Genomic DNA, 16,141 nt, shown 5'->3' with positions numbered 1-16,141 from the left:
GACTCTAGTACTTAGACCCCATTGCACATTTAAACACATGTATTTTGCTATATGACATAAGACATAGCTTACCTAAAAATGCAGAAGGAGAAACGGTGCCATTGCTACGTGATACCATAACACTAATTCCAGTTTCGACAAATGGAACTGAAAAATCAACAACCTCCGAGCGCTCTTCATTAATCGTGAGTGAACCCACTGCCATAACTGCTCGCTTATAAACCACCTGGTCCAATAATGGCAATGAAGGGAACAGGAAGAAAACCAGTGTCAGTTACCATCTTCAAGAACACAAGTCTTAATACTTATTGAGACAAGTTCTTACTAAGGAGTTCTTTTACCTAACAGAACTTACTTCACCAATCATTCCATTCCAAACGTTATTGATTTTTTTGCCATGCTTCCCATTGGTTACGAGGTAAAGGTCATATGTGAATTTCACAGTCTTTGACAGTTTCTTTAAGATATCTATGCAGAATCCTTTGCAGCATTTTTTCACATATGTCCCCTCAGTTGTGGAATTGCTGGAACGTGCAAAACAAGTAAACAGTATAAAATAAAAGAAGTACACAGTGACTCTTAGAAACAAAGTATTGTAGGATATGTGTTACACTTTAGAGATGCACTCCCAACAATTTTTTTATCCTTTAACATATTAGCACACAACATGATGTGCATTAAACATAGAATGTGAGGGCAAATAAGAGCCATTTGGCCCATCTAGCCCGCCCAGTATTCAGAATACTTATAAACAGTCCTTGTTCCTACCTTATATGAAGGATAGCCTTGTGTCTATCCCATGCTATGTCTATCCCATGTTATGTCCATTCTCTCTAACTTTGGTCCTTTTTTTTTTTTTCATTTTCTTTTGTAAAAATCTGAACTGAAGTATTTATTGAGGCAGTCAGCTAGACCTTTATTCTCTTTTACATATCTTCCTTCCTCTGTTCTTAATTTCCTTTTTTTAGTTTTATATCTGAAGAGTGTCTTATTTCCTTTCTTCAGGGACTGAGCTAGTTTCTTTTCTGCCTGTGCTTTAGAAGCTCTTATAACTTGGTTGGCCTCTTTCTACCTAATCTCATAGAGCATTGTTTCAGAGCAAATGTTTCTACCACTGCACCTACTACTCTGTGGCCAACATCTCTCCAATCCATCCAATGTGACCAACATCCAGATTTATTAAAACTTACAGTGTCTTCAATATGTGAACTGGCCTCCACTGTTCCTTGTGACTGTTACTCTGACTTGCTAAAATTTACACTATTGGTGTGGACAGGAAGTCACATTTTCTATTCATACCTATGAGACTCACATTTATGCCCTCACTGGAATGTTTAAAGAAAGTGGCTTCCTGTCAATACAGGAAGTGTAAGATTTAGCAAATTAAAAGCATAGTAAATACATTAAAGGGGTACTCCGGCGCAAAGACATGTTATCCCCTATCCAAAGGACACTGAGGACATTTACTTTGAAAAAATACTGTCAAACTACAAGATAAATATAACAAGCAGATCACAATGAAAGAGTGTAGAAATGGAAGCAGCATGAGGAGACCATAGGGCGGCACTATGATAGAGCCTGCATGTGACAGCAGTATGAGGAGACCATATGGTGGCACAATGACAAAGGCTGGAGGTGGTGGCAGCCTATGTAGGCTGCAGAGCGGCACAATTTTAGAGTAGTGTGTCAGTTTGTACTCCCTTTCAGTGGTGCAGGCCTGACCCGTGAGTGCTACTGGGTAGATCCTGCCAGTATCAAATGCTTGTTGAAAATATCAAGCCATGCACCTGTAAGTAAACACGGCTGTTACTGCGAAACTGCGTTTGAAACTTTGAATGTTTCGTTTAAAGGGGTATTCCAGGAAAAAACTTTTTTTTTATATCAACTGGCTCCAGAGAGTTAAACAGATTTGTAAATTGCCTCAATTAAAAAATCTTAATCCTTCCAATAATTATCAGCTGCACAGAGTAGAAAAGGTTTGCTATGGGGATTTGCTTCTACTCTGGACAGTTCCCGAGACAGGTGTCATCAGAGAGCACTTAGACTGAAAAGAACAACTCAACATCAGCAGCTCATAAGTACTGAAAGGATTCATATTTTTATTTTTTTTATTTGTAATTTACAAATATGTTTAACTTTCTGATGTGATGCAACAACCTCAAAAAGGTGGAAGGGAACAATGTATTGTCCATTGTAACAGGTGGAGGTGAAAACTTCCCCTGTAAGGCCCCACTCTTGCCCTATTAATGCCCTATAAAAACCACCTATTTTGTGAAACTTTGCCTGTGCTCCACTGTCCCCCTCCCCTCCTCCTCCTCTTCCAGTTAAGCCCCCACAGGGCTCATGTGACCGCGAGATGTAGGTGCCTTATCTACATTGCCCTGACCAGCCATCGTTTCCACCAACTGTTGTAGGAAATGAAGCAGTGGAATCATGTCATTCATCCTGTAATCCTGGTGACTGGCTAAAAATGTGGCTTCCTCAAAGGGCCTGAGCAAACGGCAGGGATCATGTATGAGCTGCCACTGGTTGACATTGAAGTTACACAGGGGAGTACCTCTATCCGCTTGGATCATCAAGAAATTGTTGATGGCCTTTCTCTGTTTGTATAGTCAGTCCAAACATATGGAGGGTGGAATTCCAACGTGTGAAAACGTCACATATCAGACTATGTTGGGGGACACCGTTCTGACACTACAGCTCAAGAAGGGTGTGCTTGGCGTTGTACTAGTGGCTGAAGTGCCTGCAAAGTTTCCTTCCCATTGTTAGGATGTCTTGCAATTGGGCAGAACACTTCAAGAACCGCTTGACAATCAGATTAAACATGTGTGCCATGCAGGGCGCATGTCTCAGGCTTCCTTGACGCAGCGCAGACAAGATGTTCTTCCCGTTGTCGGTCACCATGGTTACCATTTCCAGTTTTCGTGGAAAAAGCCATGATTCGATTTCTTGATAAGCCACTTTTAGCAGTTCCTCCCCTGTGAGACTCTGTTTGTAAAGGCAATCCATGTAAAGAACTGAGTGACACTGCCGTGCCCTGCACACATGGTATGCTGGAGAGGTACTAAGACTTGTCTGTGCAGTTGAGGCTGAGGACATGGTGGAGGATGATGAGGCGGAGTCGCACACTGTCGCAGGACCAATGAACTGAAAACATGGAGGCGGAAGTGGCGTGACCTGGCCAAGTTGCTAGTGTGGCTATGCAGGAACCTCATTCACCCAGTGTGCAGTAAAGGACATGTATTGTCCCTGACCATAGTTACAGGTCAACACATCAGCGCTGCCATGCACTTTGGTACATGCTGACAGGTTCAAGGACTGGCCCACCTTCTGTTCCACATAATTGTAGAGGGCTGGTTCTGCCTTTTTCACAAAGAAATGGTGGCTTGGGACTCTCCACCGTGGCTCGGCACATGCCATCGGTTCACTGAAAGGTGCAGAGTCCACCACTTGAAAAGGGAGGGACTGCAGCACCAGAAGCTTGGATAGGAGCACATTCAGCGCAATTGTATTGAGTGGGTATATAATGCTGTCTCTTGGACATGGCTTCGCCGATGGATTGCTGGCTGAATGACTGACTCGAAGTAGGAGTAGCAGGAGCATCTGGAGTGACAGAAGATGGGTATGACAGACAGCTCCCTTCGGCTGAGGTGGTGGAGTCTTGGCTGGCTGAAACAGGGAGCTGCGTGCCACTGGGTGATGCAGCAGGGTGGACCACCACATCCGAGCCACTGCTCTCCCAGGCTGCTTTATGGTGATGCTGCATATGTGGATGCAGGGCCGTGGTGCCAACATTGGGACCCTGGCCACGCTTCACCTTTTGCCGACACATCTTGCATGTGGCCAGGTTAACATCCTCCGGATGCTTGATGAAAAACTGCCACAACGCTGAGTAGCTGATTTTCCCCCCAACAGTCCACTCTAACTGAGTGCTACTGCGCCGACTCCAGGAACCTCAGTTACCCTACCTCCCTGGCAGGTAAGCAGCCGCAAAGCAGGTGGTCTACCCCGGGCACGTTTGGCTCCAGACTTCATACTGCTGCCACCATGCTATCACCCAACCATGCTACCACCTTGCTGGCTCAGCTGCTGCCACAATGTAGTGTCCTCAGACAACCATTTAAGAACAGGTTCACGCAACTCTGAGTTGAATTTATCAGAGGCTTGTATAAGAGAACATGCTAATGTGGCAGTTGCTGCATACAGATTGATTTATTGTCAAAATTGTATTGATATCCCATGTGTGAGGAATTTAACTTGTTATAAGGGAAGTGCAATGTTAACGCATACCCTTAGTTGATCAATCAATATTTTATAGGATATTTTATCCTGTACTAAGTAACTGTTAAACAGTAAGAAGTATGGTATCCAAACTATGATAAAGTACAAATAGTTATTCAGAAAAGCTCCAAATCATTGATAAAAAGAAATTTCCATTGGAAGTTAACAAGATCTTCAATATCTGAGGACACCAGAGTGAGGGCCAAACTACTTACCATGGGGTGGAGGAATATTGCAGTGGAAAACATCTCATAGATCACTATCTACATCAATGTGTGGCCCAGAAATTCACTGTCAAAGCCAGAAAGTGTTTTTCCTTGTTTTCAGCCATTTTTTGAAGCAACATAATGCCTTTGCATTGCTCAGGTTTAAAGATAATGTTTGACTATTGTGGTTGTGTGTCATTTCCTACTACACTTAAAGGGGTACTCCGCCCCTAGATATCTTATCCCCTATCCAAAGGATAGGGGATAAGATGTCAGATTGCCGGGGTCCCGCTGCTGGGGACCCCGGGGATCGCTGCTGCAGCACCCCGCTATCATTACTGCGCAGAGCGAGATCGCTCTGCACGTAATGATGGGCAATATAGGGGCTGGAGCATCGTTATGTCATGGCTCCGCCCCTCGTGAAGTCACGGCCTGCCCCGTCAATACAAGTCTATGGGAGGGGATGTGGCGGTCGTCACGCCCCCTGCCATAGACTTGCATTAAGGGGACGGGCCCTGATCTCATGAGGGGCGGAGCCATGACGTCATGCTGCTCCGGCCCCTGTGTCGCCCGTCATTACGCACAGAGCGAACTCACTCTGTGCAGTAATGATGGCGGGGTGCCGCACCGGCGATCCCCGGAGTCCCCAGCAGTGGGACCGTGGCGATCTAACATCTTATCCCCTATCCTTTGGATAGGAGATAAGATGCCAGGGGCGGAGTACCCCTTTAAACAAGTTTTATGACATCTCTAAAAACACTAGTCCATGAATGCAATTGTTGTACAGAGGAATGTATGTTTTTTTTTTTTTTACTTACTTTAACCTGATATATTTCCGACATGGCACAGTATTCCTTACACATGTTCCTGTGAGATAATCCATGTTCTCAACAATGACGAATGGAGCCTCCTCTAAAGTTACAATACTGAGATGGTTGTCATCAGGCTCACTCTCCAGAGCCCCGGTTATCCTTGGCCATACAGGATATTTCACCTCCAAGCTTTTGTTCTCCAATTTAGCAACCTGTTAAAGCAAGCAACCATTCATTATACATACTGTACATACTGTATATTCGGTGGTGGACATAGAAGAGAGGGACATGATAAGATAAAAAGTGGCTCCATAATATCATCCAAGACAGAAAGATTTTGTTATTTTGTGTTACTCAACCCTGGACCCGTTCTTTGCTCCCAAAGAAGATATGACCAACCAGGAGTGGCCTCCTTCTCTCTCCTGGCCCCATGGTGAGACACATGTGCCTGTATAGTATGTATATCCTTACATGTAATACATAATTATAAACTATTGTTAATTATTGTTTTTTGTTACTATTAATATTGCTAAAAGATATTACACAGATTTACTTTAAGTATTGATACATAGTAACTCATTTTAACAGTTACCATATCACTTCTTGCTCAGTGATGTAATGTTAGTAACCATCCACGGTTTCCTAAATGCAGGAAGCCCTTCTCGCTCCAAATCTCACCCCGAGGGCCTCCAGAAGAGATGACTGGTGCTCTGCAGAGTTTAGAACAATGCCTTCTTTATGACTATATGTCTTTTCTATCCAAGCTTTTAGCAGATCTGCTCTGCTGCTGGTGTATTATCAGAATGATCTTATAAGCTTGTCATTATATAACATACATATCAGGAATTGTTATTGATTCAATTCTCTAAAATACCATTGAAGGGTCTCCTATGGCAGAGGTTCATTGTAGTTCACTTTGCTATCACTAAACAGCAGCTCATGCCTTTAATTGGTAGCAATCACATATTGATGTCTTATATCACAAGTATCATTTGAAGAACGCAGCATTAGTGGAAAACATTATAAGAAAAATCTATTGCTTGGCGTTGTTATTCATTTCAGGATGCTCTTTAGGTTTTGTGTATTTTTTTATTTTTTTTTAGTAGCAGCAAAAATAGAGATGTCAGCCATAAAATGATTAAGTATATCTTTCCCTCCGTATAGCTTCAGGTAGTTCTAGTCAAACTTACATTTTGGGGCTGACTCATGTCACTGTTTTCTTGATATGTCTATTGCTGTAATTTTAGGAGATTAACACAGAGATTCCATCTCCAGCCCTGAACAGAACAGGACGCTGACAGTTTCATTACTTAACTACTGTGTCTTTATGTTCTCCTGCCACTCAACAGCTTTCGTTTAAATGTGATGGAGAAAATGGAAATACATACTGATATCTTAAAGTAGAGACTAAATAAATCATCACCTTTGTTTATCTGGATTCTAAATGGAATTTGCTAAATAAGAATACAAGTTACACACAACGGAGGGAATTTATAAAACTTTGCACGTGGCGCAAAGTGTTAAAAAGTAAATTTTTTTTTTTGTACAAACCCAAGTTGGATGGGGCTTTCAAGATCAAGATAAATCGGGTAGGGTAGGACAGGTGGAAGTTTACAATACGTGTTTAACTGTGAGTGTTCAGAATTGGGTAGCTTAAGGGTCTATTCACACGTACAGTATTCTGCGCAGATTTCATGCACAAGATTTCAAACTGTGTTACATTGAAATCTGCCGCAGAAAATCCTGCGCATCAAATCTGCGCAGAATACTGTACATGTGAATGGACCCTTAAGTGGTATTCCCATCTTTTATTATTATGAAATATTTTTAGAATATATTTAATAAGATTATGATCAGGGGGGTCTGCTCTGGTCCTGTTTGACTACCCCCATTCTGAACTGACACACAGCTTTATTGTGTTTTCATTTACCTCCCAGTCAGACTTCCACAGGTTAGAAAATGAGGGGTTATCCTGACCGCCCCCCCCCCCACCCCTAAGTTTAGCACAAAGGTCAAGAAGGTCAATATAAAGTACATCATCAGAGATTCCCCAAGGCTTTACCCAGGGATATCCTTGGACGATGTATCTCACTGTAACCCTTTATATGCTGCAGGCTTCTGACAAGGGTTTACATTGAGTCCTTCCAACGTATATCTCTAAAGGACTAAAAATAATGTGAACAGTTCCTTGCTGTATGTTCATATTATGGAATTGACGGGTTCTACAAGCAGTTTCCTTGGAACCTGTGGTTCATGTCCGAACAGACATTAAGTGCCATCCCATAGACTACAGTACCATTCCAGTTGGATTTCGCAAAAAGACTGAACATGAGGACTTTTGTGGCCGAATCAATTACTTGTCAGAAATTTTGTAAGAGGAACTTCCACAGTGTACATGGAACAGCTGTCTCCAGTTAAGATCAATAGGATGCACATGGAATCTGCGCTGAATTCCCTAACAGAAGTTCTATAGTATGAATATACCCTTATGCTGTCATTCCAAGAATCTTTTTGGTGTTCTGGGTCATATGTCTTACTGCATTGTGTTTATGTATGGAAATGTAATATTAAACAGTTATACCCATCTAATAAAATCATGGAATATTTCTCAGACATTACAGTATGTAATACTGTAAGTAAGTAGTTCTACAGTTCATTAATACAACATGAAAGCCACATTTTGTTCATCTTTTGAGACAGAACATGGAAATATTTAAATGGGCACTGTCAGATACAAAAACTTTTGATATGTTGTAAAGCATGCAAAACCAAAAGGTTTTGAAATTGCTTTCATTAGAAGATTTTCCGTATTTCTTACTGAAAAAGCCAGTCAAACAACTTCCCCCATGCCTGCTTGGACACATACTAGTCCTGCTGTGTCCATGCATCATCAGCTATGTCATGGACACACTTCCTTGATTGACAGCTGTAAGCGCAGGGCTCACAGATGGAGGAACCATCCTCCCACTGTCAACTTGTGTCCCGCTACTGTCAATGAGGACAAGCTGGGAGTTGTAGTTTTGGTAATGCTAGGGGAGATGTGAGCAGACAGCATACTGAGGGGGGGGGTGGAGACCTGCAATTTGATGTATATGGTCAGGATTAGGTACTGAGTGATATATTTAAAAAACATTTTTTTTTTTTGTTGGGTACGCTTTAAACATAAAATAACATAAGAATTCTGTCCACTCTAACATTCTGGAGATAATTGAGATATTCTCATTGTATGTCAGTGTCAGAAAGAAGTGACCTTGAAGGCTACAGAAAAAAACAATCAATAATTGACTGACTCTCGTCTTAGCAAAGAGTAGAAGCGTGCCTGAATTGAGACTTATGACATAATCTTAAACTAATATACACAGGGTGTAAAAGATTTCAAAGACAGGAACTACTTTAGTATTTGTAAGACATATGGAGTCACAATTAAAAGGGAAACTCAGAAATTGACCAGGAACCAGAAGTTCTTGGGGACCCCATACAATTACGTTTTTATGCTCCAGTAGACAATAGAGACAGTCACTTTGATTTTGACTTTAATAAATAAGCCATTCCGATCACAGGACAACTAGCTCATTATAAAGTTGCATAGTACTACAAGTGTGTTGTAATTTATTTACTGATGATATGTAAAAGATTCAACAAAGGTAATTCAACTAAAAGCTACATAACCCTTAAACAGGTTTTGTACAGAAAAAAAGTGTGAACTGACACCAACCTATTTATCAATCTCATCTTTTGAGGCTTCAAGTTGTTGGAGTCTAGTAAAGTGATTAGGTTGGTCTTCTTAGGTCAACTGAATCACCCTATCTCTTTGCAAAGCCAGAGGATTCATGGGAAATGTAGGCAGCATGACAACTTTATTTCTGCTCAGAATCATAAACAAATGTCTCACGTCTGCCTCATCAGCTAAAACAGATTAACTAAAGGCATACACCAGACCCTTTACCTGGATTTTGCCCCAACCACTGTCACTACCTACTTGGACGATCCCCACACTGGGGATTCAATAAGCATCAAACAGTCCAGGTCAATAATATGAATGCAAAAATGGTACCAAATCAGAAGACAAAGAGTTAACAAGAACAACTCATTGGGCCAGAATCAAGAAAGCCAAGCAGAAAATCTGACACAAAACAGAGTCCGGACAGGCAAGAGTCAAGCAGAGGACAGAGGGGGCGCTGGAGAAGTGCAATGTATGTATGTAACACCTATGCTGCACTATATATAAGGGGGGGAAAACTGGGGTGCTTTTAAATTTGCAAGCATTAGTTCTGCATGCCCATAGTCTTTGCAGAAAGCTCTGGAGTGCATGCCGCTTCCACAGGAGCTTTCAGCTGCCTCCTCTGTCAGTGTCAAGTCTTCCCTATAGATAAGCTATCTACCTGTCAATTCCACCAGAATTGCAGTGAGGTTGCAGCTTCACATATATTGATTAATTTCTAAATGGTCACCATTAAGATTCATGTAGTGCACTGGCTGCTATCATAAGGATTACACAGTGCTAATGATAGGAAGAAAGGATGCTTTCTTCATACATATTAGGGTCAGAAATGGTGCTAAAGCCATTAGATTATGTATTCACATAACTCTGGGAAGTTGCTTCAGAAAAGAAAAGAACAAGACCACCTTTCCTTATTCTGAAGCAGTAGAGAGACTGCTGCTCATGTTTCTCACTCTTTCTGAACAGAGCTGTTATATGTCAGGAACCTTTTCTTTATGTAAATATGACACAGGCTCTTCTGCTTGTGTGTAAGCTATACTGTGTCAGTGAATCATTCAAAGTGCTAGTAGCTTGCACACAGTGTGTCTGAAGTGTCAATCACAGAGCAAGAGCCCTCCATGCTAAAAGCAGGAAGAGGGAGGAGATTTTGCTCTGCTATGAGCCAACATGATACACTGTATAACTATTAAAAGAACTATAAGTCAGAGAAATTCTGCCTGTATGTACATATAGTCCCATATATCAAAATAAAACTTTCTGGCAATATCCTAATAACAGTACTGTATAGTGTTTACATAACACGGTCATATGTTTCCCACGCAACATTTCCATTCAGTCCTTAAAGGGGTATTTTGGCTTTATACAAAGTATAGGGAATAAGATGTATGACCGCAGGGGTCCCACCGCTGGGGACCCCTGCAATCTCGGTGCAGCACTTGGCATTCTATGCCAGGCGCTGCCTCCGAGATGGGGATGTGACATCATGGCCATGTCCCTAGCGACGTCACTCCACGCCACGCCACCTCCATTCATGTCTATGGGAAAGGGCGTGGTGGACGTCATGCCCCCCTCCCATAGATATGATTAGAGGGGCCATCCTTTGGAAAGGGGATAAGATGTATAAAGCTGGAATACCCCTTTAAATAAAACTGCTAGTGTAAGAATGAGTAGTGAAGAAGTTAATGGTAATGTTCCTCTAGTTTATAGTGGTTAAAAGGTAATGAGAAAATCCCAGGTGTTCTAGGGTATGCTTCTGTAGATCTGGTCCCTGGAGGACTCAGGCAATTGCAGAGCTTTTCACCTTCTAAACTGCCTATTGTATAGATAGGATAAAAGTAAATAGAGGTATTTTTTAAGTCTAATTGTGTATTTGTTCCTAAAAAAAAAAAAATTAAGAATACCGTATATATTCAAGTATTAGCCGTTCTGAATATAAGCTGAGGCTCCTAATTTCACCCCAAAAACCTAGGAAAAGTTATTGACTCGACTATAAGCCTAGGGTGGGAAATGCATCACCCCCTCCCATGTCATCATCCCCCCAGTCATCATCCAGACCCCCATTATTAACACCCCCGTCATCATCACCCCCGTCATTATCCCCCTCATCATCATCACCCTGTCATTATCACCCCGTAATCATCCCCCTTGTCATCATCCCCCCTTCATCATCACTGCCTGTCAATCCCTATGTCATCATCCAGACCCCCCTTTTGTTTTCTACTCACCTCCCCAGGGTGAGCTGGTAAGGGCCATCCATCTTCAGCCATCTATGCTGCAGGGACCGTCCGGTGGGGAGGGTTAATCCTTCTGGGCTGTCCATCTTCATTGGGAGGCCCTCTTCTCCACTCCGGGCTGGCCTTGAACTAGTGGCGTTGACGACGATGCACAGGGATGTCCGTGCGCAGCAGACGTCCGTGACTTCCATGCGCATGAACGTCCCTGCGCAGTGGCGTCAATGCCGCGTCACTAACCCTCCCCACTGTACGGTCCCTGCAGCATAGATGGACGAAGATGGACGGCCTGGCCCATCCCCTCACAGTCAAGCCAAAATTGTTCACTCGAGTATAAGCCAAGGGGGGCGTTTTCAGCACGAAAAAACATGCTGAAAAACTTGGCTTATACTTGAGTATATATGGTAGTTTGAAAACATGTTTATCCTGTACTTTCGCATTTACAAAGAGTTCCAAGGCTATAGTGAAAAATTATCAAGATCTCTGGTAACATCTTCAGAAGCTAGGTAAAGGTTTCCATCATACACTGTTTAAGGGTGCATGCACACCATTTTTTTTTTTTTGCTATACAGTTCCCATATGTGGTTTCAAGTTAAAAAACCGTACGAAACTGTATGGAAAACTGTATGTCAAACACTTCATTCGGTTTAGTGCGTTTTGCATCTTAAACAGTTTGGTCCGTTTTTTTACCCGCACCAAAAACCATAGTCTACCACATTTTTTAGTCCGGGTGAAAATCCATATTAAACCGTGTACATTTTTTTTTTTTTAACATGGGAGTCAATGGGAACCGTACAGAACCGTATGTGCGTACGGTTCCATCCGGTTTTCACCATACAGTTTTTGACTTTGCACAGTTTTTTTTTATTGGAATTTCAATCAAACAAGTGAAACTTTATTCAAAATGGAATGAAAAGTTAAAAACTTATCCTTTTTTTCTTAAAAAATGGAGGCAACCAGACATCATTTTTCAAACCATATACGTTTTTTAACCATATTCAGGTTGAAATTTGTACACATGCTTTGATACAGTTTAGTCAGGTTTTGAGGAAACAACTCAACAATTCAGCAATATAAAATGACAGAGGGAGCTCTATTGGCTTTAGTATTTAAACATGGGTATTTTATGAATCTAAAACCACATACTACGTATTACTTAGCTGGTAAAATGAGGTAGAACATAATTACAACTATACATAGGGTTATTAAATGCTTAGTAACACAGTTTCAGAGCCCAAACGGTGCCCTACTTTACCCCGCTACTGTAACTAGTTCACACTCTGTTATCTGAGATGTCTGTTATGTAAACTAATTCAGCAGCTTGTCAGTTTTCATTCATTTTTAACATAGTTTTTGCACTGGTTAAAAAAAAAAAAAGAAGCAAAACACATTAACTGCTTTTCTCCAAGTGGCAAGTAGCCGCGATGTCTAATCCTGGATAATACCATAGCTAACCTTTAAGATTTATTTGTAGAACATCTGAGCTATTAAGAGGTCTGACTTTATACTGTACAAACAGTGCCCTCTGCTGAACAGTTATTAAAAGACATCCGTTCTGTTTTCTGACTTGAAGAGCAGGTTCACATATACACTATGGGGGAAATTTATCAATGTTGGTGTAGGTAGAAGTTTTTTGTAGATCATTTTGGTTGGTCTAAACTGGCAGTTACGCCAAATTTGCCATACTTGTGCAAGGCACCTGATAAATTTTGTGCAAAGTTCTAAATCTCCACACAGTTCTATTTGTACACCTGAGCTGCACCTCACAGGAAAAGTGGACACAGGGATTTTGTTCTAATGCTTTGAGGCTCGGATTCCATTGAGGTTTTTTGTCCAGCAGCAAAAACGCCAGAAAAACTGTCACAATTTTTTTCTGCATTTTGTCAGTTTTTCTTGCATTTTCGCTGGTGTGGGAAAACAGTCATTTTTGTACCATGTGGCAATTTTTTCACTGCCTTCAAGGTACCACTCCATGGGTAAGATGCAGAGTGCCCGGCCCATGGATTGTAAGGAGGTGAGGAGTGATGTATAGCATGTAGATATATACAGCATATATAGCATATATACAGAGCAACACTACTTACCTCCGCCGGCTGTATAGTATACAGGGGTGCATAGTGTACCAATGTATACTATACAGGAGCCCAGCAAGGAAAGTGTTAACCCACACTGCTGCTGAGCAGGTCTGGGATAAGTCTTTGTGCGCTATCCTGTAAATACAACTGTCTGTAGATGACTGTATATACAGGATACAGTAGGCACACGTCAACAATTGGAAGCTCCCTGTTTAGGAACACATTGCAGTATGGATGCACTTCCCAGGGGAGAGCGCCAAAAATGTACTAACCATTTTTTTATCTTATTTTCTTCTCATTTCAGATAAATGAATGCGGAGGACTATGGAAGATTCAGTTGATTGCGATGATGACCAGTGTTTTAAATGTCAATAAAAGGGTTAACGAGGTCTGGGGGGGAGGGTTAAATAAAAAAAAAAATTTCACTGAGTCATGTTTTTTATAATTTAATTTTCAGGCTTAGTATTGGAGGCCATCTTGTAGAGGGAATCCATTACTAAGCTGAGGCTTAGCATTAGCCCCAAAAACATCTATTGATAACCCCCAACTATGACCCCGGTACCCACCACCACAGGGTTGCTGGGAAGAACTGGTACCAACAGGTTCAGGGGGTCAAAAATGGTGCTCCTGGGCCTAGGCGGTAACAGGCTGGCATTATTTAGGCTGGGGAGGGTCAGCAACAATGGTCCTCGCCCACCCTGGTAACGCTAGGCCGTTGCTGCTTGGTTGGTATCTGGATGATTCTGAAAATAGGGGGAACCATACACATTTTTTATTTATTTATAAAAAAAAAAAGACAACATATGGGGTTCCCCTATTTTCAGTATCAGTCAGATACCAACCAAGCAGCAACAGCCTGACATTACCCGTGTGTACGGGGTAATAATTGGGGGTTATCGCTAGCTGTTTTGGGGCTAACCCTAACCAATGGCTTAATAATTGATTTAGTCTACAAGATGACTTTCACTACTAAGCCTGTAAATTCAATTATAAAAAAACACGACATATTGAAAACATTTTTATGTAAAAAAAAACACTCCCCCACAGCTTTCGTTAACCATTTTATTGAAATAAAAAAAATGCTGGTCATTGTCGCAGTCCCTGAATCTGACATAGTCCTTCGAATTCACGTATCTGAAACAAGTAGAAAAGAAAAACAAGAAATATGGGTTAGCACATTTTTTTCCACATAATGCAGCGTGTTCCTAAACAGGGAGCCTCCAGTTGTTGCTAAACTACAACTTCCATCATGGGGGGCTGTAGTTAAGCAACAGCTGGAGTCTCCCTGTTTGGGAACACACTGCCAGAAAGGCTTTGTTCCCATTATGCAAAACACATGAGAACAGAGTCAGGCCTGGATGGTATAGCTCCGCACCCTTAAAGGGTAGCTCCCACCATCCTATTTTTTTTTCTGTCCCTGCCTAATCTATCCCTAACCCCCTCCCTGCTTTTAATTTTTATTTTTACTATGTTAAAAATACTTTTTGTCTGCCTGGCAGTGTGCTCACTACCAGGCAGACTTCCCCAGCAGGCACCACGTCACTGATGCCTGCTGGGGGGGACATCCGCCCTTAGTTCATCTACACAGGGTGCCTCCAGCTGTTTCATAACTACAACTCCCAGCTTGCCCTGACATCTATTGGCTGTCAGAGCATGCTGGGAGTTGTAGTATTGAAACTGCTGGAGGCACCCTGTGTAGATAAACTATTAGTTACATGCGGCGCTAGCTCGTCCCCCCTCCCCTCCTCTCCCCCTCCCCCCCCCCCCCGCGCCATACCCCGTTCCCTCCATCACAACCCCACCCCCCCCCCAATTACACTTACTGCAGAGTCCGGCAGCGGGCGTGCAGGGACAGCGGCGGCGACGAGGCGGAGGCGGAGGCGGCGACGAGGCGGAGGCGGCGATGAGGCGGCGGCGATGTGCAGAAGGACCGGCCTCCCAGCCAGTGGCTGGGGAGCCAATGCGCTCGCTCCCTGCCTGTCTGATTGACAGGCAGGGAGAGAGCGCAGGCTGAATGAAAAAGGACCGATGCCCGGCCGCATCGGTCCTTTTTCAGGCTTGACATCACGCAAGGCTGCAGCCGGCCACTAGGAGGGAGACCCCTAGTGGCCGGTTTTCAAATGAAAATTAAACAATTTTAATTAAAAAAAAAAAATAAAAGTATATTAGAGATAGGTTGTAGTACATAAGTACTACAACATATCAAAAAATAAAGTTGGTGACAGTGCCCAATTAATGATGTCATAACTAGAAGGCGGAGCAGTAAAGGTCGTAGGGGGTCTCAGGAGTGAGACCCCCTTTCGATCTGTCCCTCTGCCCTTAGACTACTACTATTACAGAGTCTGTACCATGATGGGAGTAGTTGTAGTACCGCGGCGCTGAGGGATAGAACTTGCTCATCCCCCGGCTGCGGGACTCTTTTGGGACTTGTAGGACTACTACTCCCATCATGGACAGACTCCGTCCATGATGGGAGTTATGGTCCAGGGGCTGAAGGGCAGATCGCACCGGGTCATTCTCCAAAGACCCACTAAGATCCACATTTATTAAGTTACCAAGCCACTGTGCTTCCCGCTGGCTCCAGGCGGGGTACACTGTATACGCTGTCACAATTCATAATCCCTGCAGCAGGGAGACAGGAGCTCTGATTGGTGAAAAACTATTCATCAATCAGAGCTCCCATCTCCCGACGGCGGGGATTATGAAATATGACAGCTGTATAAAGGAGCCTGAGGCAGCGGGGAGCGCAGTAGAGCCGCATGTGCCGCCGGCTTGTACAGTTAATAAATGCACATCGCAGTGGGTCTCTGGAGAA

The 16,141-nt window shown here is 42.7% G+C and overlaps 1 protein-coding gene across 2 annotated transcripts in view; it reads right to left on the bottom strand.

Annotated features, from left to right (window-relative positions):
* GRIN2A (glutamate ionotropic receptor NMDA type subunit 2A) overlaps positions 1 to 16,141 on the bottom strand; it is a 636,116-nt gene that overhangs the window by 102,125 nt on the left and 517,850 nt on the right. For both annotated transcript variants that reach the window (XM_056536194.1, XM_056536195.1), the window contains 3 exons: positions 5,306 to 5,511; positions 356 to 524; positions 73 to 226 (listed from right to left, as the gene is read on the bottom strand). In XM_056536194.1, coding sequence (XP_056392169.1) covers positions 73 to 226; positions 356 to 524; positions 5,306 to 5,511 — 529 coding nt within the window. The remainder of the gene's footprint in view (positions 1 to 72; positions 227 to 355; positions 525 to 5,305; positions 5,512 to 16,141) is intronic.

This window comes from Hyla sarda, chromosome 8 (genome assembly GCF_029499605.1).
Source record: "Hyla sarda isolate aHylSar1 chromosome 8, aHylSar1.hap1, whole genome shotgun sequence".
NCBI classification, from domain to species: domain Eukaryota; kingdom Metazoa; phylum Chordata; class Amphibia; order Anura; family Hylidae; genus Hyla; species Hyla sarda.
The sequence above is the reverse complement of the archived record's forward strand: the minus strand, read 5'-3'. Positions and strand labels throughout refer to the sequence as shown.